Source organism: Haliotis rufescens, unplaced genomic scaffold (genome assembly GCF_023055435.1).
Source record: "Haliotis rufescens isolate VD_foot unplaced genomic scaffold, xgHalRufe1.0.p SCAF_13, whole genome shotgun sequence".
NCBI lineage: Eukaryota > Metazoa > Mollusca > Gastropoda > Lepetellida > Haliotidae > Haliotis > Haliotis rufescens.
The window spans coordinates 26,167,302-26,191,033 of record NW_025963813.1 but is presented as its reverse complement, the minus strand read 5'-3'; the positions used below and the strand labels follow the sequence as shown (position 1 = coordinate 26,191,033).

General features: G+C 40.7%; 1 protein-coding gene across 3 annotated transcripts in view; it reads left to right on the top strand.

The window, feature by feature from the left end:
• LOC124110769 (serine/threonine-protein kinase mTOR-like) overlaps window positions 1–23,732 on the top strand; it is a 115,206-nt gene that overhangs the window by 73,364 nt on the left and 18,110 nt on the right. For 2 of the 3 annotated variants that reach the window (XR_007220412.1, XM_048394351.1), the window contains exons 38-46: window positions 34–152; window positions 5,372–5,489; window positions 6,010–6,159; window positions 6,483–6,580; window positions 6,741–6,837; window positions 11,778–11,876; window positions 18,997–19,119; window positions 21,334–21,516; window positions 21,631–21,765. Coding sequence is in view for 2 of the 3 variants with exons in the window: in XM_048394351.1 (XP_048250308.1) it covers window positions 34–152; window positions 5,372–5,489; window positions 6,010–6,159; window positions 6,483–6,580; window positions 6,741–6,837; window positions 11,778–11,876; window positions 18,997–19,119; window positions 21,334–21,516; window positions 21,631–21,765 (1,122 nt within the window). In the remaining variant the exon portion in view is untranslated. Of the gene's footprint in view, window positions 1–33; window positions 153–5,371; window positions 5,490–6,009; window positions 6,160–6,482; window positions 6,581–6,740; window positions 6,838–11,777; window positions 11,877–18,996; window positions 19,120–21,333; window positions 21,517–21,630; window positions 21,766–22,228; window positions 22,388–23,732 lie in introns of those variants that run through there. The other variant, XM_048394352.1, reaches the window with a different exon arrangement.

Below are 23,732 nucleotides of genomic sequence, written 5' to 3'. Positions count from 1 at the left end.
TCATTATGCTGAAGTGACTGGTGTTGTTTCCAGGAGAATGCATTCAGCATGTTGCAGCACTTTGTCCGTCAGTCACTCCAGGCCAAGTCGCTCCAACTCATGGCTCCCGAAGATGCTCCACAAAGACTGGAGCTGAACAAGCTGTTGGCCAGGTACACACTGCCTTCACTCAGATCCATGGCCCACACCAAACATACTGACCTTTAAATCGGTGCACATACAGTTTGTTGTATCTGTGAAGAATACAATCTGAAGAGAACCCTTAAAACAAGCATTCCTATGAAATACCTGATGTAAATAGTCTCCAAAGGATCGAGCCTGTCTTAAGCAGTGTGGCAGACGAACATTGATAGTTAGCAGCGCGAAGAGGACTGCTATAAGATTTTTGTCAGCATTTAACCACAGCTGTCATTGATTTTACTTATGTTCACTACACAATGATTATTGACATTGGCAATTATTCTTCCAAATGGTTTATCTTAAGAAGTCCTGTCAAATGTCAATTGCACTTATGTCAAAGGACAAGGTCAAGGTCATTTTCATGGTAATTATGAAAAGTAGTTTCATACTTTCTTTTGAATATGGTGCAAAGACCATTGACAGTAGAGGATCTTCAGCGGACTCATTCAACACAGATCTGGGGAACTCTTTTGGCACATGCCATGAAAAGGTCAAGGTCACAAGTTAGAAAAAATCTCACTAAAAAGATTGTGGTTATGCTTTTACCATTGATGTGTTATCTGCAGTGTTTTTTTCTGACGTAAGATTTTAAGCAGGGGTCAAATTTTGTGCCCTTTTGACCTCTGGTAACCTACGTAGTTACTGTATTAACCCCATACAACATATAGAGGTGTAGAGGATCAGGCTACCAACATTGTGAGAGGTCATACATCAGTAACATCACTATATGAATATTCCACTTTCTAGTTTCCCCTACCCCCAAATCTTGTCCCTCCAATCATGTGGTGATTACTACCACTGAGCTGTGTGTCCCGGATTGCTTTCAAGGTCTTTTTTCGTCTATATAGGACTTTTAAAAAGTCATCATAAGATTTTGCCACCCCAAGCTTTATAACGTTTAAAGGGGCACTGATCTGACGCATTTCCCCGGACTGGTTGTTGCCTTTGTTATTGTTTTTTCCCCCGTGAGTACCCGGATGATACGCAACGCAACTGAGCGTGACCAGAGACTGGGCTACCGTCTGCAAGGACAGCTAAATAAACTTGGAGGCTGGAGGCAATATTTGTTTTACGCATTTTTGCATAAACACTGATTGGTTAACTGTGATCTATAAAGATTTCGACAAAGGGCGCCTATTAATTAATTTCTCCAGCCTAAACAAACAGACAAAAAGAACGGCAGAGCTCATCGGATGTCGTCATTTGGAAATACCCCAGATGGTTATAGTTTAATACTAAAAAAAGTATCCATACAGTGAAAGCATTTTCGGATTTCCGATTGCGTCGATTATACGATTACTACTCCCTTGTTGTCATCCACGTTTTCTCGTATAACCCTACACTTGTGTATTTGTCGTCATTCACTTGATGCTCAGTTAATGAATTTATTACAGGTACAATTAGTGGTAGCACCACTTAGATTACCTGACAAAGGTTCCCATTTGGCATTTATTGTGTCTGGGGTAATTATTCAATCTAAATCCAGGTTTGAAGTGAGATGAAATGTGTGTTATGTAATATGCACGTGGCAGCCCAGCAAGAGATGAATGATCAGTTTATTTACTTTTTTTTGTAAATCAACGGATCGTTCCTAGCCATCAAAGGTTTAACAGAAAATACGTTGATTGATTAATCACTGTTATCTTGCACAGTGGATATGTCAAAAGTGAGTGTTTACATGTCTAGGTTTACTAAAACAAAGGGAATACACTCACATCATGGCGTGAAGTGCCGATGTAAAAACAACATACTTTGTTCAAAGGGTTAACCGATAATACGTTGATTAATTGCTCATTGTTATCTATCACTCAATGGATTTTTTAGGAACCGTGGACGTTATGAAAATAGTTGTCACGTGGGCTTTCTCAGCCGACCCTTGAGACTTGACACCTATGTGAACACCTGAAACAATCTAAGGGATCAGTTGAGAAACGAACACGGGTTATAATATCCCGAAACGATATATATCTTTTAAAATATTTGATTGTTACAGAGACACGTGACATCGAATAAGTTTCTTTGTACAGCTGCAGACGAGTAGGATATTGTTCCCTTGTGTGCATGGATATTCACGGATACATTCCTCGAACCAGGAACGAGTCATTTTGACTGAAAAATCTGTCCATTTCTTTAACAGATTGACTAAAATTGATTGAGACGATCAAAAGAGTCGTAAAACATCACAGCGGATTATTATGTAGGATTAGAAGCCAAACAAAATAGAAATGTACTTTTCATCGTAACATTTTCAGTCTCTTGGTGATGATATTAAACATAAAAATGTTTGGAATTCGTTGTCATAATAATAGAGATGGACATATTTTTCAGTCAAAAAGGCGTTTGATAAATTTTCTGAGTGAAAATTTTGCACATTTTGACTGTAAAAACATAAACACGATAAAATTAGCAATGCTCAGGTGAAATATTTACTTTGTGTTGCAAGTCAAAATATTGTAAACGAAAGTCGCACAATTACCAAGCAAGTGACTTATCCAAACTTCGTCACCATTACCGATGCTACCCACAAAGATACCTACATTTCCTTATTATTTCCAAACTGTATTTCATTTTGTTTGATCAATGTGACCATACGCCCCTTATACTGTCAACATAAGTGATAAATGCGCTTACGAATTGCGCAACACAGGTCACGAACTAGTCTAGATGTCTGCTATATCATCTGGGTACTCACGGGAAAAAAACAATAACAAAGGCAACAACCAGTCCCGGGGAATTTCTTTAGATCAGTGCCCCTTTAAGGTCTGGCTCATGTTTTTTTTGTCAAAATGTATCAATGCTTCAAAAAAGATTTGCTCAAGATTAGGCGACACTTTTTTTATTTCTTGGTTTACGGATTTCAAACTCATTTCAAAAGTGAGGCAGGCCAATTAAAAAAAAAAAAAAAAAGCCTCTCACATTTCTTTTACCTGAATTTTGTCCTAAAAAGTTAGGTAGGTATGAAAAAAAATATCCTGGCGTAATAAAAGTAAAATAACTCAATTTTTCTAGAACATTTTATTATATCCCTGGCACTCAGCTTGTGCAAGGATGGCAACATAACAATATTCATGTCATGGGTGAAAGACACTGCTATTTTGGCAGCATGGGCAACGTTTAACTCTTTCAACACCAGCCAACCAGAAGATTACTGCTGTGACACCAAGTTCCCAGAGACTGTTGTGTGATAGATGAAACCAACATTTATCAAGGAATTATCTGCTGAAATTAACATCTTTGCTACTACATGTTTGGCCATACACTATTTGAAAGGTCTAATTAATCCTATTGTTTATAAATATGAAAGTTATGTGTATTTCATTATTTAAATAATTCATGAACAACTAAATAAAGTTTGTTTTAAATAAATAGTAATGTAAGCTAAAACACTCATTACGTCCAAATTCAGCGCAAATCTAACGATTTTTTCGGCAAACATAATAATTAATAAAATCCACTTACCTATTTCTTCTTAATTTTCATTTGTTTACGTTGTTGGAACATTATTTTAAAAAGAATTACAAATAATATCTGTCATCACCCATTTCCCGATGATAGTGGCTGTCCGCTCACTAACATGAGGAAATACCTCGGTTTTCAAAGCTTCGTATGAATAACACATACGTCCTGCCATGTCAGTACATTAAAAAAACTTATATTGTTTCACCGACAAAATCTGCTACAAGGTTCGTGATTGGTCAAATTTAAGCACGTGACCTAAGGCAGCTAATCAAATTACAGCAACGATAATTTTCAGACTTTGGCGAAAGGTTTGGTTTAAATCATGTTATTCTGAACGTATCAGCATGAAATCGCGATCTATATTAAAAATATGGAACTTTATGGATGCATAGAGCTAGGTTTAGAGCTGTGACAAAGATTTCTTATGCATATATTTTGGCATTAAGACATCGTGTCCGAGCCGAGAAATCGAGGCGACGAAAGTCGAGATGTCATTTGACTTACAATATGCGATCGCATGAAAAGTTGGAAATAATAACTAAGATGTCAGTTTGGCAACTTTTATAGATATATTTTTTTAATGATTTTATTACTTTGTAAATAAAGACGTTTCAGCGCGTGAAACGTCTTTATTTTGCTATTTGACATGTTCGATGAGGTCCCGTTGTCGAAGTGTGTCCGATAATTTTATTTTCAATAACATTGCGGGAAATAGTGTCAAGTGAATATATTTTTAATCTATAGATAAAAAAATGATAAAATCAAATGGAATACGTATTACAGACATTGTGAAATGTGATAGATTTAATAAATGAATGATATGACAAGTAGGTTAATATAATTATAAACTATTTTGACGTGGCTTGGACGGTCTACCGTGCGGTGTGACTTGTGGCTTTGAACGGCCAACAGTGTTGAAATAGTTAAACTGGTCACCACTGCGCTTTGCGTTGACAAGCTTTGATGGTATTAGAGAAGGATCCCAGCAAGAAATATCAGAGTGACTTCCCTTTGCTTTACGCTCGACGAGGAAATGAAATCTTTTTTTTTGTTTGAACTTTTTGTCGAAAAGATCGGCGGTAATAAAAAAAAGGGTAATTTTCATTTTTATTTTTTTTTAACATTTGGACTTTGAAAGAGCGGCGCATCCGTAAACCAAGAAATAAAAAAATTGTCGCCTTACTCAAAGTCAACGTGTAGTTTTTCTAAAATCATCATTGTCAGCTTCTGACACTAGTTCACTCAGCATGAAACCTTATAAAGCATGTATCTTGCTGAATCTAACTTGAAATGTTATTATGTCTAACAAAGGCCAGGGTCATCATTGGGTTATTGTGAAACAGTGTTGTATCATTCAATACCAGTTACTGTTGCATCTTTTCAGTTCTGCGACTGTTGCACTTTTGGGGCATAGTGGAACTGAATGTGATGTGTTGTGTTTTTGTAAGACTTTGCAAACATCTTTACATATGTAGCGGCCATAAAATTTCCGAGTCCCTTGATGGGATTCGAACCATGGACCTTCTGATCAGAGGTCGGACACCTTGTCCACATGACCAAAGAGGTTAACCCCGTCCAGCAAGCTGACAAGGTAAGGATGTCATCTGTGGGATGACACCATGCCCTACTACACATACAACAAGTATATGTGACAATTCCTGATTAAATCCTGATGAAGTCTCAAAGTTGGGCTAAGTGTTCTCCATGGGTTACCGTGTGTCTCTGTGTTCAGATGCTATCGCTGTCTGGGAGGCTGGGCGGAGGAGTTGAATGGTATATCGGAGGAGTCGATTCCCCAAGTGTTGGAGTATTACAGCCTGGCTACACAGCATGACAAGAACTGGTACAGGGTAGGTGGTGCTGAGAACACACTGTGTTGTCTCGGATCATTCCTGTCATTATATGAAATGTAAGTCCATATTTGCTCATGACAGTGTTTAGGCCAAAATAAGTTTATGCTTCTCTTCTTTTAGTATGACCGCAAACGTTTTTCCTTTTTTGCTTTTAATTTTTGACAAGCTAATTTGCTTGGCATTAAAAGTTTAAAATTAAGCAAAAACTTGTACATCTACTGACTAAAATTTTGTATAGAGGATTAAAAAAAAGTCATCTTTATTTAAATGAATTTTTCGAATCATAATCTCCCTATAATCTCCCCTCCACACAACCTCCACAAAATTGAAAGGCACTGTGTCATGTGTAGTCTTAACGTTCTCATTTTGGAAAGCAGGTTAGAGTTACCTGCACTTGATTTTAAATCAGGAATATAATAAAGCAGAATGCTGGCAGTTTAAAGTTACGTGGACGGGACAGAAGCCAGCTGCAGGCTGAGACAGTGGCTGCAGATATGTAATGGAGTGTGTGTTGCAGGCATGGCATGCATGGGCACTGATGAACTACGAGGCGGTATTGTTCTACAAGCAGAAGGAGCAGAGTTCCTCAAGCACCACGCCCTCTGGGGACAAGGGTGTCATTGCCAGGCCGGTCATGGAGCTAGTCATCTCACCTAAACCAGAATCAGTATGTATCCTACCAGTTTGTCTTACAAGGGGACTAAGTTGAACCGGGTGGTCAGGCTTGGTGACTTGTTTGATTGGTGTCATCGCACCCCACTGGCGTGGGATATTGCTCATAATATCAAACACTGAACTATCTGGTCCAGACTTGTTTCTTTACAAACTGCTGTCATATACCTGGAATATTGTTGACTGCAGCATTAATCAAAGAACCAATCAATACGACATGACCTGTATGTACTGAATCGGATACTGTATGGCTTAACCTTCAGACCCTTTGGATTAATTCTTATCTTTTGTAATTTGCTGGTAAATTGTACTCCTCAGAATTCTGCTAAGATCCACAAATACTGTGTGCCAGCAGTTCAAGGCTTCTTCCGATCTATCGCCCTTGACTCCCAGAACAGCCTCCAGGATACTCTCAGGTGAGACTGCAAGGAAAACTGCTGTTCACACATTCAGTAATGGGTCAAGTAAAGCATTTTGAAATTCAGTTTGTGTTTTGACTTTGTGTGAAATTCATACTGTTAACAATTCAAGTGATCCCACACACTCCGACGTTGATGTGTTTGAACTGTGTTCCAGGTTGCTGACAGTGTGGTTTGACTTCGGGCAGTGGCCTGAGGTGCACGAGGCGCTGGTGGAAGGCATCAAGACCATCCAGATCGACAACTGGCTGCAGGTAGTGCAACTGACTGGGGGTGTAGGCTGTAGGGAGGAAACTCAGATGGAATGGTCACTTATGAAAAATCAGATTTGTGATAATCTCTTTATTCAAGTGCAACATAAAATCCTAACCCAAACTCTGGAAACAACTACCTTGTAGACACCTTTTCAGCTCCTTTTGTGTTTAAGCTGAATCATGTGTTACTAGATCTTTGGGCCTTAGGTTTCAACCAAACTGGCGCCCAGGAAGTTGTCAATAATGGTGATGAAATATACAGCTGTTTTCTCTATCTTTATCAACTGGCCAAGTTACATAATGACTTTACATAATGACTATACATAATGACTATACATAATGACTATACATAATGACTATACATGATGACTATACATAATGACTATACATGATGACTATACATAATGAATATACATAATGACTATACACGATGACTATACATAATGACTATACATAATGACTATACACAATGACTATACATGATGACTATACACGATGACTATACATAATGACTATACATAATGACTATACATAATGACTATACACAATGACTATACATAATGACTATACATAATGACTATACATAATGACTATACATGATGAATATACATAATGACTATACACGATGACTATACATAATGACTATACATAATGACTATACACAATGACTATACATGATGACTATACATAATGACTATACATAATGACTATACACAATGACTATACATAATGACTATACATAATGACTATACATGACTATACATAATGACTATACACGATGACTATACATGATGACTATACACGATGACTATACATAATGACTATACACGATGACTATACATAATGACTATACACGATGACTATACATAATGACTATACACGATGACTATACATAATGACTATACACAATGACTATACATGATGACTATACACGATGACTATACATAATGACTATACATAATGACTATACATGATGACTATACATAATGACTATACATGATGACTATACATAATGACTATACATGATGACTATACATAATGACTATACATAATGACTATACATGATGACTATACATGATGACTATACACAATGACTATACATGATGACTATACATGATGACTATACATAATGACTTTACATAATGACTATACATAATGACTATACACAATGACTATACATAATGACTATACATAATGACTATACATGATGACTATACATGATGACTATACACAATGACTATACATGATGACTATACATAATGACTATACACGATGACTATACATGATGACTATACACAATGACTATACATAATGACTATACATAATGACTATACATGATGACTATACACAATGACTATACATGATGACTATACATGATGACTATACATGATGACTATACATGATGACTATACATAATGACTATACATGATGACTATACATGATGACTATACATAATGACTATACATAATGACTATACACGATGACTATACATAATGAATATACACGATGACTATACATAATGAATATACACGATGACTATACATAATGAATATACACGATGACTATACATAATGAATATACACGATGACTATACACAATGACTATACAAGATGACTATACATAATGACTATACATAATGACTATACATGATGACTATACATGATGAATATACATGATGACTATACATAATGACTATACATAATGACTATACATAATGACTATACACGATGACTATACATAATGACTATACATAATGACTATACATGATGACTATACATAATGAATATACACGATGACTATACATAATGAATATACACGATGACTATACATAATGAATATACACGATGACTATACATAATGAATATACACGATGACTATACATAATGAATATACACGATGACTATACATAATGAATATACATAATGAATATACACGATGACTATACATAATGAATATACACGATGACTATACATAATGAATATACACGATGACTATACATAATGAATATACACGATGACTATACATAATGAATATACACGATGACTATACATAATGAATATACACGATGACTATACACAATGACTATACATAATGACTATACATGATGACTATACATAATGAATATACACGATGACTATACATAATGAATATACACGATGACTATACATAATGAATATACACGATGACTATACATAATGAATATACACGATGACTATACACAATGACTATACAAGATGACTATACATAATGACTACATAATGACTATACATAATGACTATACATGATGACTATACATGATGAATATACATGATGACTATACATAATGACTATACATAATGACTATACATAATGACTATACACGATGACTATACATGATGACTATACATAATGACTATACATAATGACTATACATAATGACTATACATGATGACTATACATAATGAATATACACGATGACTATACATAATGAATATACACGATGACTATACATAATGAATATACACGATGACTATACATAATGAATATACACGATGACTATACATAATGAATATACACGATGACTATACATAATGAATATACATAATGACTATACATAATGAATATACACGATGACTATACATAATGAATATACACGATGACTATACATAATGAATATACACGATGACTATACATAATGAATATACACGATGACTATACATAATGAATATACACGATGACTATACATAATGAATATACACGATGACTATACACAATGACTATACATAATGACTATACATAATGACTATACATAATGACTATACACAATGACTATACATAATGACTATACATAATGAATATACACGATGACTATACATGATGACTATACATAATGACTATACACGATGACTATACATAATGACTATACATGATGACTATACACGATGACTATACACGATGACTATACATGATGACTATACACAATGACTATACATAATGACTATACATGATGATTATACATAATGACTATACACGATGACTATACACAATGACTATACATAATGACTATACATGATGACTATACATAATGACTATACATGATGACTATACATAATGACTATACATAATGACTATACACGATGACTATACATGATGACTATACATAATGACTATACATGATGACTATACATAATGACTATACATGATGACTATACATAATGAATATACACGATGACTATACATAATGAATATACACGATGACTATACATAATGAATATACACGATGACTATACATAATGAATATACACGATGACTATACATAATGAATATACATAATGACTATACATAATGAATATACACGATGACTATACATAATGAATATACACGATGACTATACATAATGAATATACACGATGACTATACATAATGAATATACACGATGACTATACATAATGAATATACACGATGACTATACATAATGAATATACACGATGACTATACACAATGACTATACATAATGACTATACATGATGACTATACATAATGACTATACATAATGACTATACACAATGACTATACATAATGACTATACATAATGAATATACACGATGACTATACATAATGACTATACATGATGACTATACATAATGACTATACACGATGACTATACATAATGACTATACATAATGACTATACATGATGACTATACACGATGACTACACGATGACTATACATGATGACTATACACAATGACTATACATAATGACTATACATGATGATTATACATAATGACTATACACGATGACTATACACAATGACTATACATAATGACTATACATGATGACTATACATAATGACTATACATGATGACTATACACGATGACTATACACGATGACTATACACAATGACTATACATGATGACTATACACAATGACTATACATAATGACTATACATAATGACTATACACGATGACTATACATAATGACTATACATAATGACTATACATGATGACTATACATAATGACTATACACAATGACTATACATAATGACTATACATGATGACTATACATAATGACTTTACATAATGACTATACATGATGACTATACATAATGACTATACATGATGACTATACACGATGACTATACACGATGACTATACATGATGACTATACACAATGACTATACATGATGACTATACACAATGACTATACATAATGACTATACATAATGACTATACACGATGACTATACATAATGACTATACACAATGACTATACATAATGACTATACATGATGACTATACATAATGACTATACATAATGACTATACACAATGACTATACATAATGACTATACATGATGACTATACATAATGACTTTACATAATGACTATACATGATGACTATACATAATGACTATACATGATGACTATACATGATGACTTTACATAATGACTATACATAATGACTATACATGATGACTATACATAATGACTATACACGATGACTATACATAATGACTATACACAATGACTACATGATGACTACACGATGACTATACATAATGACTATACATAATGACTATACATGATGACTATACATGATGACTATACATGATGACTATACATAATGACTATACATAATGACTATACTTAATGACTATACACAATGACTATACATAATGACTATACATGATGACTATACATGATGACTATACATAATGACTATACATAATGACTATACATAATGACTATACACGATGACTATACATAATGACTATACATGATGACTATACATAATGACTATACTTAATGACTATACACAATGACTATACATAATGACTATACATGATGACTATACATGATGACTATACACAATGACTATACACAATGACTTGCTGTTTCCATACCTGGGAAGAAGCCGAGCACTCCTAGAGATGATGCTATGACAAAACTGTGTTCCAGGTGATCCCCCAACTCATAGCCAGGATTGACACCCCCCGGAACCTGGTCGGCAGACTCATCCAGCAGCTGCTCATTGACATCGGCAAACACCATCCACAGGTGAGTTACAGCCCTAATGCACAGTTCCTGCACTGTAGGTAGGGTGATGTAGGTTACTGCACAGGGCTGTGTTTGAATATACTGTAGGTAGGGTGATGTAGGTTACTGCACAGGGCTGTGTTTGAATATACTGTAGGTAGGGTGATGTAGGTTACTGCACAGGGCTGTGTTTGAATATACTGTAGGTAGGGTGATGGAGATTCCTGCACAGGGCTGTGTTTGAATATACTGGAGATAGGGTGATGGAGATTCCTGCACAGGGCTGTGTTTGAATATACTGGAGATAGGGTGATGGAGATTCCTGCACAGGGCTGTGTTTGAATATACTGTAGGTAGGGTGATGGAGATTCCTGCACAGGGCTGTGTTTGAATATACTGGAGATAGGGTGATGGAGATTCCTGCACAGGGCTGTGTTTGAATATACTGTAGGTAGGGTGATGGAGATTCCTGCACAGGGCTGTGTTTGAATATACTGTAGGTAGGGTGATGGAGATTCCTGCACAGGGCTGTGTTTGAATATACTGGAGATAGGGTGATGGAGATTCCTGCACAGGGCTGTGTTTGAATATACTGGAGATAGGGTGATGGAGATTCCTGCACAGGGCTGTGTTTGAATATACTGGAGATAGGGTGATGGAGATTCCTGCACAGGGCTGTGTTTGAATATACTGTAGGTAGGGTGATGGAGATTCCTGCACAGGGCTGTGTTTGAATATACTGGAGATAGGGTGATGGAGATTCCTGCACAGGGCTGTGTTTGAATATACTGGAGATAGGGTGATGGAGATTCCTGCACAGGGCTGTGTTTGAATATACTGTAGGTAGGGTGATGGAGATTCCTGCACAGGGCTGTGTTTGAATATACTGGAGATAGGGTGATGGAGATTCCTGCACAGGGCTGTGTTTGAATATACTGGAGATAGGGTGATGGAGATTCCTGCACAGGGCTGTGTTTGAATATACTGGAGATAGGGTGATGGAGATTCCTGCACAGGGCTGTGTTTGAATATACTGTAGGTAGGGTGATGGAGATTCCTGCACAGGGCTGTGTTTGAATATACTGGAGATAGGGTGATGGAGATTCCTGCACAGGGCTGTGTTTGAATATACTGGAGATAGGGTGATGGAGATTCCTGCACAGGGCTGTGTTTGAATATACTGTAGGTAGGGTGATGGAGATTCCTGCACAGGGCTGTGTTTGAATATACTGTAGGTAGGGTGATGGAGATTCCTGCACAGGGCTGTGTTTGAATATACTGTAGGTAGGGTGATGGAGATTCCTGCACAGGGCTGTGTTTGAATATACTGGAGATAGGGTGATGGAGATTCCTGCACAGGGCTGTGTTTGAATATACTGGAGATAGGGTGATGGAGATTCCTGCACAGGGCTGTGTTTGAATATACTGGAGATAGGGTGATGGAGATTCCTGCACAGGGCTGTGTTTGAATATACTGTAGGTAGGGTGATGGAGATTCCTGCACAGGGCTGTGTTTGAATATACTGGAGATAGGGTGATGGAGATTCCTGCACAGGGCTGTGTTTGAATATACTGGAGATAGGGTGATGGAGATTCCTGCACAGGGCTGTGTTTGAATATACTGTAGGTAGGGTGATGGAGATTCCTGCACAGGGCTGTGTTTGAATATACTGTAGGTAGGGTGATGGAGATTCCTGCACAGGGCTGTGTTTGAATATACTGTAGATAGGGTGATGGAGATTCCTGCACAGGGCTGTGTTTGAATATACTGTAGATAGGGTGATGGAGATTCCTGCACAGGGCTGTGTTTGAATATACTGTAGATAGGGTGATGGAGATTCCTGCACAGGGCTGTGTTTGAATATACTGGAGATAGGGTGATGGAGATTCCTGCACAGGGCTGTGTTTGAATATACTGTAGGTAGGGTGATGGAGATTCCTGCACAGGGCTGTGTTTGAATATACTGTAGGTAGGGTGATGGAGATTCCTGCACAGGGCTGTGTTTGAATATACTGTAGGTAGGGTGATGGAGATTCCTGCACAGGGCTGTGTTTGAATATACTGTAGATAGGGTGATGGAGATTCCTGCACAGGGCTGTGTTTGAATATACTGTAGGTAGGGTGATGGAGATTCCTGCACAGGGCTGTGTTTGAATATACTGTAGGTAGGGTGATGGAGATTCCTGCACAGGGCTGTGTTTGAATATACTGTAGGTAGGGTGATGGAGATTCCTGCACAGGGCTGTGTTTGAATATACTGTAGGTAGGGTGATGGAGATTCCTGCACAGGGCTGTGTTTGAATATACTGTAGGTAGGGTGATGGAGATTCCTGCACAGGGCTGTGTTTGAATATACTGTAGGTAGGGTGATGGAGATTCCTGCACAGGGCTGTGTTTGAATATACTGTAGGTAGGGTGATGGAGGTTGCTGCACAGGGCTGTGTTTGAATATACTGTAGGTAGGGTGATGGAGATTCCTGCACAGGGCTGTGTTTGAATATACTGTAGGTAGGGTGATGGAGATTCCTGCACAGGGCTGTGTTTGAATATACTGTAGGTAGGGTGATGGAGATTCCTGCACAGGGCTGTGTTTGAATATACTGTAGGTAGGGTGATGGAGATTCCTGCACAGGGCTGTGTTTGAATATACTGGAGATAGGGTGATGGAGATTCCTGCACAGGGCTGTGTTTGAATATACTGGAGATAGGGTGATGGAGATTCCTGCACAGGGCTGTGTTTGAATATACTGGAGATAGGGCGATGGAGATTCCTGCACAGGGCTGTGTTTGAATATACTGGAGATAGGGCGATGGAGATTCCTGCACAGGGCTGTGTTTGAATATACTGGAGATAGGGCGATGGAGATTCCTGCACAGGGCTGTGTTTGAATATACTGGAGATAGGGTGATGGAGATTCCTGCACAGGGCTGTGTTTGAATATACTGTAGGTAGGGTGATGGAGATTCCTGCACAGGGCTGTGTTTGAATATACTGTAGGTAGGGTGATGGAGATTCCTGCACAGGGCTGTGTTTGAATATACTGGAGATAGGGTGATGGAGATTCCTGCACAGGGCTGTGTTTGAATATACTGGAGATAGGGTGATGGAGATTCCTGCACAGGGCTGTGTTTGAATATACTGGAGATAGGGCAATGGAGATTCCTGCACAGGGCTGTGTTTGAATATACTGGAGATAGGGCAATGGAGATTCCTGCACAGGGCTGTGTTTGAATATACTGGAGATAGGGTGATGGAGATTCCTGCACAGGGCTGTGTTTGAATATACTGGAGATAGGGTGATGGAGATTCCTGCACAGGGCTGTGTTTGAATATACTGGAGATAGGGCGATGGAGATTCCTGCACAGGGCTGTGTTTGAATATACTGGAGATAGGGCGATGGAGATTCCTGCACAGGGCTGTGTTTGAATATACTGGAGATAGGGCGATGGAGATTCCTGCACAGGGCTGTGTTTGAATATACTGGAGATAGGGCGATGGAGATTCCTGCACAGGGCTGTGTTTGAATATACTGGAGATAGGGCGATGGAGATTCCTGCACAGGGCTGTGTTTGAATATACTGGAGATAGGGTGATGGAGATTCCTGCACAGGGCTGTGTTTGAATATACTGTAGATAGGGTGATGTAGGTTACTGCACAGGGCTGTGTTTGAATATACTGTAGGTAGGGTGATGGAGATTCCTGCACAGGGCTGTGTTTGAATATACTGGAGATAGGGCGATGGAGATTCCTGCACAGGGCTGTGTTTGAATATACTGGAGATAGGGCGATGGAGATTCCTGCACAGGGCTGTGTTTGAATATACTGTAGATAGGGCGATGGAGATTCCTGCACAGGGCTGTGTTTGAATATACTGTAGATAGGGGGATGGAGATTCCTGCACAGGGCTGTGTTTGAATATACTGGAGATAGGGCGATGGAGATTCCTGCACAGGGCTGTGTTTGAATATACTGGAGATAGGGTGATGGAGATTCCTGCACAGGGCTGTGTTTGAATATACTGGAGATAGGGCGATGGAGATTCCTGCACAGGGCTGTGTTTGAATATACTGTAGATAGGGGGATGGAGATTCCTGCACAGGGCTGTGTTTGAATATACTGGAGATAGGGCGATGGAGATTCCTGCACAGGGCTGTGTTTGAATATACTGTAGGAAGGATGATGGAGGTTGCTGCACAGGGCTGTGTTTGAATATACTGGAGATAGGGTGTTGTAGATTACTGCACAGGGCTGTGTTTGAATATACTGTAGATAGGGTGATGTACGTTACTGCACAGGGCTGTGTTTGAATATACTGGAGATAGGGTGTTGTAGATTACTGCACAGGGCTGTGTTTGAATATACTGTAGATAGGGTGATGTAGGTTACTGCACAGGGCTGTGTTTGAATATACTGGAGATAGGGTGATGTAGGTTACTGCACAGGGCTGTGTTTGAATATACTGTAGGAAGGGTGATGGAGGTTGCTGCACAGGGCTGTGTTTGAATATACTGGAGATAGGGTGTTGTAGATTACTGCACAGGGCTGTGTTTGAATATACTGTAGATAGGGTGATGTAGGTTACTGCACAGGGCTGTGTTTGAATATACTGGAGATAGGGTGTTGTAGATTACTGCACAGGGCTGTGTTTGAATATACTGTAGATAGGGTGATGGAGATGTTACTGCACAGGGCTGTGTTTGTATATACAGGAGATAGGGTGATGGAGATGTTACTGCACAGGGCTGTGTTTGAATATACAGGAGATAGGGTGATGGAGATATTACTGCACAGGGCTGTGTTTGAATATACTGGAGATAGGGTGATGTAGGTTACTGCACAGGGCTGTGTTTGAATATACTGTAGATAGGGTGATGGAGGTTGCTGCACAGGGCTGTGTTTGAATATACTTTAGATAGGGTGATGTAGGTTACTGCACAGGGCTGTGTTTGAATATACTGTAGATAGGGCGATGGAGGTGTTGCTGCACAGGGCTGTGTTTGTATATACAGGAGATAGGGTGATGGAGGTTGCTGCACAGGGCTGTGTTTGTATATACTGTAGATAGGGCGATGGAGGTGTTGCTGCACAGGGCTGTGTTTGTATATACAGGAGATAGGGTGATGTAGGTTGCTGCACAGGGCTGTGTTTGAATATACTGGAGATAGGGTGATGGAGGTTGCTGCACAGGGCTGTCTGTGAATATACTGGAGATAGGGTGATGGAGGTGTTACTACACAGGGCTGTGTTTGAATATACTGGAGATAGGGTGATGGAGATATTACTGCACAGGGCTGTGTTTGAATATACTGTAGATAGGGCGATGGAGGTGTTGCTGCACAGGGCTGTGTTTGAATATACTGGAGATAGGGTGATGGAGATATTACTGCACATGGCTGTGTTTGAATATACTGTAGATAGGGCGATGGAGGTGTTGCTGCACAGGGCTGTGTTTGAATATACTGGAGATAGGGTGATGGAGATATTACTGCACAGGGCTGTGTTTGAATATACTGTAGATAGGGCGATGGAGGTGTTACTGCACAGGGCTGTGTTTGAATATACTGGAGATAGGGTGATGGAGATATTACTGCACAGGGCTGTGTTTGAATATACTGTAGATAGGGCGATGGAGGTGTTGCTGCACAGGGCTGTGTTTGAATATACTGTAGATAGGGTGATGGAGGTTGCTGCACAGGGCTGTGTTTGAATATACTGTAGATAGGGGGATTGAGGTTGCTGCACAGGGCTGTGTTTGAATATACTGGAGATAGGGTGATGGAGGTGTTGCTGCACAGGGCTGTGTTTGAATATACTGTAGATAGGGCGATGGAGGTGTTGCTGCACAGGGCTGTGTTTGTATATACAGGAGATAGGGTGATGGAGGTTGCTGCACAGGGCTGTGTTTGTATATACTGTAGATAGGGCAATGGAGGTGTTGCTGCACAGGGCTGTGTTTGTATATACAGGAGATAGGGTGATGGAGATGTTACTGCACAGGGCTGTGTTTGAATATACAGGAGATAGGGTGCTGGAGATGTTACTGCACAGGGCTGTTTTTGAATATACTGTGGTAGGGTGTTGTAGATTCCTGCACAGGGCTGTGTTTGAATATACAGGAGATAGGGTGATGGAGGTTGCTGCACAGGGCTGTGTTTGAATATACTGGAGATAGGGTGATGGAGGTGTTGCTGCAAAGGGCTGTGTTTGAATATACTGGAGATAGGGTGATGGAGATATTACTGCACAGGGCTGTGTTTGAATATACTGGAGATAGGGGGATGTAGGTTACTCCACAGGGCTGTGTTTGAATATACAGAAGGTAGGGTGTTGTAGATTACTGCACAGGGTTTTTTTTTAATATACTGTAGATAGGGTGTTGTAGTTTACTGCACAGGGCTGTGTTTGAATATACTGTAGATAGGGTGCTGGAGATGTTACTGCACAGGGCTGTTTTTGAATATACTGTGGTAGGGTGTTGTAGATTCCTGCACAGGGCTGTGTTTGAATATACAGGAGATAGGGTGATGGAGGTTGCTGCACAGGTCTGTGTTTGAATATACTGGAGATAGGGTGCTGGAGATGTTACTGCACAGGACTGTTTTTGATTATCCTGTAGGTAGGGTGTTGTAGATTCCAGCACAGGGCTGTGTTTGAATATACTGTAGATAGGGTGATGGAGATGTTACTGCACAGGGCTGTTTTTGAATATACTGTAAGTAGGGTGTTGTAGATTCCTGCACAGGGCTGTGTTTGAATATACTGTAGATAGGGTGATGGAGATGTTACTGCACAGGGCTGTTTTTGAATATACTCGAGATAGGGTGTTGTAGATTACTGCACAGGGCTGTGTTTGAATATACTGTAGATAGGGTGATGGAGGTTACTGCACAGGGCTGTGTTTGAATATACTGGAGATAGGGTGATGGAGATATTACTGCACAGGGCTGTGTTTGAATATACAGGAGATAGGGTGATGGAGATATTACTGCACAGGGCTGTTTTTGAATATACTTGAGATAGGGTGATGTAGGTTACTGCACAGGGCTGTGTTTGAATATACAGGAGATAGGGTGATGGAGGTTACTGCACAGGGCTGTGTTTGAATATACAGGAGGTACAGCAATGTTAATGTTGCAGGCCCTGATCTACCCCCTGACAGTGGCAGCCAAGTCAAATGTCGTGGCCCGCCAGACGGCTGCCAACAAGATCCTGCAGAATATGTGTGAGCGGAGCAACAACCTGGTGCAACAAGCCATGCTGGTCAGTATCTGTGTTATGCAGGGGTCCGGAAAATTTAAAATCCCAATCGGACATTTGCATTTAGGCCACGCCCCCTTCAAATAGCGTATTTTAGTACGACTTTTCACACACATTACAAGTTTACGTATTCATAACATGATGAATTATGAATTGTTTCAATTTAAATTGTTTAATTCACCGGACAATTAATAACAAATAATATCATTTTAGATTTACATGGAAAACATACGTTTGTTTCTGTTATAATAACGATCTATTAACGTAGTGAACGGTCTAATTAATATTCATGAGTTATATTCATGAGTCTGCTCAAGTGTACGCGTTGTAACATTTGGATCGAGACTATTATCCCATATTTGGTTATCACGTGACCTCACGGGAAAAGTTTTTTTTTAAACTAAAGATTTTTTTAAAAACAAGACAGATAATTTAATCACAAATACTAAAATATCGTTGATAGCAATAGTTATTTGAATACTTTTTTCATCTGTACTTAATTATTGACCATAAAAAAATTGGATATCTATCGTCCGAGAAAACAAAATGGCGGTCAATCAAGATTCAATATACGACTAGCTACTGAAAAAAATAAAATCTGCAAATCCTCATTGTTTGTCAACCAAGTGAAAGCCGTTAGCCACGACTTACAAAATGATCGTCCAGACTTTGAGGGTTTGGCAGATCCGCTCGACTGATCTGCATCGGTCGACTGGCTGTCGTCACGCTTTCGCTTCTTGTCTGAGGTTACGTATCGTCGCATTGTGAGGATAATGAGGTACATCGATGATGCAAGGTATTAATGTACAGTTGTAAACACCTTTCACTCTTAAGATGTTCTCAGTAATTAATCCTCGATTAATCAGTGTCAACTCAGTTTATTGCCTATTACAGTGATTGACTGATTGGACTATCATGTAGGTACGATGTATTTACAGCAATCAAAACAAACAAAGCTTGTCAGTGTAGTTAATCTTCATTGTGTTGCAACTGCAGACAGAAACTGCTCAGTCCTAACTGTTGATCATGTCCGGTCAAAATTTAAGAATGTCCGGACAATACTTTTTAAAATGTCCGGTAAGCAATATTTTATAACGGACATTTGAGATTCCCAATCGGACATGTCCGGCGCATATGACGGTTTCCGGACCCCTGGTGTTATGGATAAAACACCACTCAGATTTGTTGGTTGACAAAGGAAAACCTGATTGAAGCAGTGACTGAGCTTATAAAACACTCAGACAGTTCCTATCTTCCCTGTAGATGTGTGAGTGGGTGGGTACAGGGGTCTCAGACAGTCCCTCTCATCCCTGTAGATGTGTGAGTGGGTGGGTACAGGTGTCTCAGACAGTCCCTCTCATCCCTGTAGATGTGTGAGTGGGTGGGTACAGGGGTCTCAGACAGTCCCTCTCATCCCTGTAGATGTGTGAGTGGGTGGGTACAGGGGTCTCAGACAGTCCCTCTCATCCCTGTAGATGTGTGAGTGGGTGGGTACAGGGGTCTCAGACAGTCCCTGTCTTCCCTGTAGATGTGTGAGTGGGTGGGTACAGGGGTCTCAGACAGTCCCTCCCATCTCTGTAGATGTGTGAGTGGGTGGGTACAGGGGTCTCAGACAGTCCCACTCATCCCTGTAGATGTGTGAGTGGGTGGGTACAGGTGTCTCAGACAGTCCCTCTCATCCCTGTAGATGTGTGATAGGGTGGGTACAGGGGTTTCAGACAGTCCCTGTCTTTCCCTGTAGGTGTGTGAGTGGGTGGGTACAGGGGTCTCAGACAGTCCCTCTCATCCCTGTAGATGTGTGAGTGGGTAGGTACAGGTGTTTCAGACGGTCCCACTCTTCCCTGTAGATGTGTGAGTGGGTGGGTACAGGTGTCTCAGACAGTCCCTCTCATCCCTGTAGATGTGTGAGTGGGTGGGAACAGGGGTCTCAGACAGTCCCTCTCATCCCTGTAGATGTGTGAGTGGGTAGGTACAGGTGTCTCAGACAGTCCCTCTCATCCCTGTAGATGTGTGAGTGGGTGGGTACAGGGGTCTCAGACAGTCCCTCTCATACCTGTAGATGTGTGATTGGGTGGGTACAGGTGTCTCAGACAGTCCCTCTCATCCCTGTAGATGTGTGATTGGGTGGGTACAGGGGTCTCAGACAGTCCCACTCTCCCTGTAGGTGTGTGAGTGGGTAGGTACAGGTGTCTCAGACAGTCCCTGTCTTCCCTGTAGGTGTCTGAGGAGCTGATCCGTGTGGCCATCCTGTGGCATGAGCTGTGGCATGAGGGCCTGGAGGAGGCATCCCGACTCTACTTCGGGGAGAGGAACGTCAAGGGCATGTTCGCAACACTGGAGCCTTTACATGCCATGATAGAACGAGGCCCACAGACCCTCAAGGAGACATCATTTAATCAGGTCAGTGATCATGCTCACTGGTGTTATCTGACAAGTAAAACCAGTTAAAGAGATTTCATTGAGTTTAAAGGTCAATAACCATGAGAGTTTGAACATATTTGTGTTGTTGTTCAGGCCTATGGCCGGGACCTGATGGAGGCTCAGGACTGGTGTCGGAAGTATCAGCGGTCGGGCAACGTGAAGGATCTGACCCAGGCCTGGGACCTGTACTACCATGTGTTCAGGAGGATCTCCAAGCAGCTGCCACAGGTAACCAGGGCTGCATCTTTCAATCAGCTCCATAAACTGAGGATATTCACCTCACTCATCTCACTCAAACCTTTCTTTTGGAAACCGACTGAAATCCCTGTATACTATATACATGAAAAATGTACATGGATTGCTGGCAACTGAAAATTGGTGTTTATTTTTGATATAATGAAGTTTTGCCTATCTTCCCTGTCATCAAGAATATCAATGACGTCCCTGGAGCTGCAGTACGTGTCCCCCAAACTCAAGTGTAACAATTGTCCCCCACTATATGTGCTTGTGTGACACCAGCTGACGTCCCTGGAGCTACAGTACGTGTCCCCCAAACTCAAGTGTACCAATTGTCCCCAACTATATGAGTGCTTGTGTGACGCCAGCTGACGTCCCTGGAGCTGCTGTACGTGTCCCCCAAACTCAAGTGTAACAATTGTCCCCCACTATATGAGTGATTGTGTGACGCCAGCTGACGTCCCTGGAGCTGCAGTACGTGTCCCCCAAACTAAAGTGTAACAATTGTCCCCCACTATATGTGCTTGTGTGACGCCAGCTGACATCCCTGGAGCTGCAGTACGTGTCCCCAAAACTCAAGTGTAACAATTGTCCCCCACTATATGAGTGCTTGTGTGATGCCCGCTGACGTCCCTGGAGCTGCAGTACATGTCCCCCAAACTCAAGTGTAACAATTGTCCCCCACTATATGTGCTTGTGTGACGCCAGTTGACATCCCTGGACCTGCAGTAAGTGTCCCCCAAACTCAAGTGTAACAATTGTCCCCCACTATATGAGTGATTGTGTGACGCCAGCTAACGTCCCTGGAGCTGTAGTACGTGTCCCCCAAACTCAAGTGTAACAATTGTCCCCCACTATATGTGCTTGTGTGACACCAGTTGACGTCCCTGGAGCTGCAGTACGTGTCCCCCAAACTCAAGTGTAACAATTGTCCCCCACTATATGAGTGCTTGTGTGACACCAGTTGACGTCCCTGGAGCTGCAGTACGTGTCCCCCAAACTCAAGTGTAACAATTGTCCCCCACTATATGAGTGCTTGTGTGACGCCCGCTGACGTCCCTGGAGCTGCAGTACGTGTCCCCCAAACTCAAGTGTAACAATTGTCCCCCACTATATGTGCTTGTGTGACACCAGTTGACGTCCCTGGAGCTGCAGTACGTGTCCCCCAAACTCAAGTGTAACAATTGTCCCCCACTATATGAGTGCTTGTGTGACACCAGTTGACGTCCCTGGAGCTGCAGTACGTGTCCCCCAAACTCAAGTGTAACAATTGTCCCCCACTATATGAGTGCTTGTGTGACGCCAGCTGACGTCCCTGGAGCTGCAGTACGTGTCCCCAAAACTCAAGTGTAACAATTGTCCCCCACTATATGAGTGCTTGTGTGATGCCAGCTGACGTCCCTGGAGCTGCAGTACGTGTCCCCCAAACTCAAGTGTAACAATTGTCCCCCACTATATGTGCTTGTGTGACACCAGTTGACGTCCCTGGAGCTGCAGTACGTGTCCCCCAAACTCAAGTGTAACAATTGTCCCCCACTATATGTGCTTTTGTGATGCCAGTTGACGTCCCTGGAGCTGCAGTACGTGTCCCCCAAACTCAAGTGTAACAATTGTCCCCCACTATATGAGTGCTTGTGTGACGCCAGCTGACGTCCCTGGAGCTGCAGTACGTGTCCCCCAAACTCAAGTGTAACAATTGTCTCCCACTATATGTGCTTGTGTGACGCCCGCTGACGTCCCTGGAGCTGCAGTACGTGTCCCCAAAACTCAAGTGTAACAATTGTCCCCCACTATATGAGTGCTTGTGTGATGCCAGCTGACGTCCCTGGAGCTGCAGTACGTGTCCCCCAAACTCAAGTGTAACAATTGTCCCCCACTATATGTGCTTGGGTGACACCAGTTGACGTCCCTGGAGCTGCAGTACGTGTCCCCCAAACTCAAGTGTAACAATTGTCCCC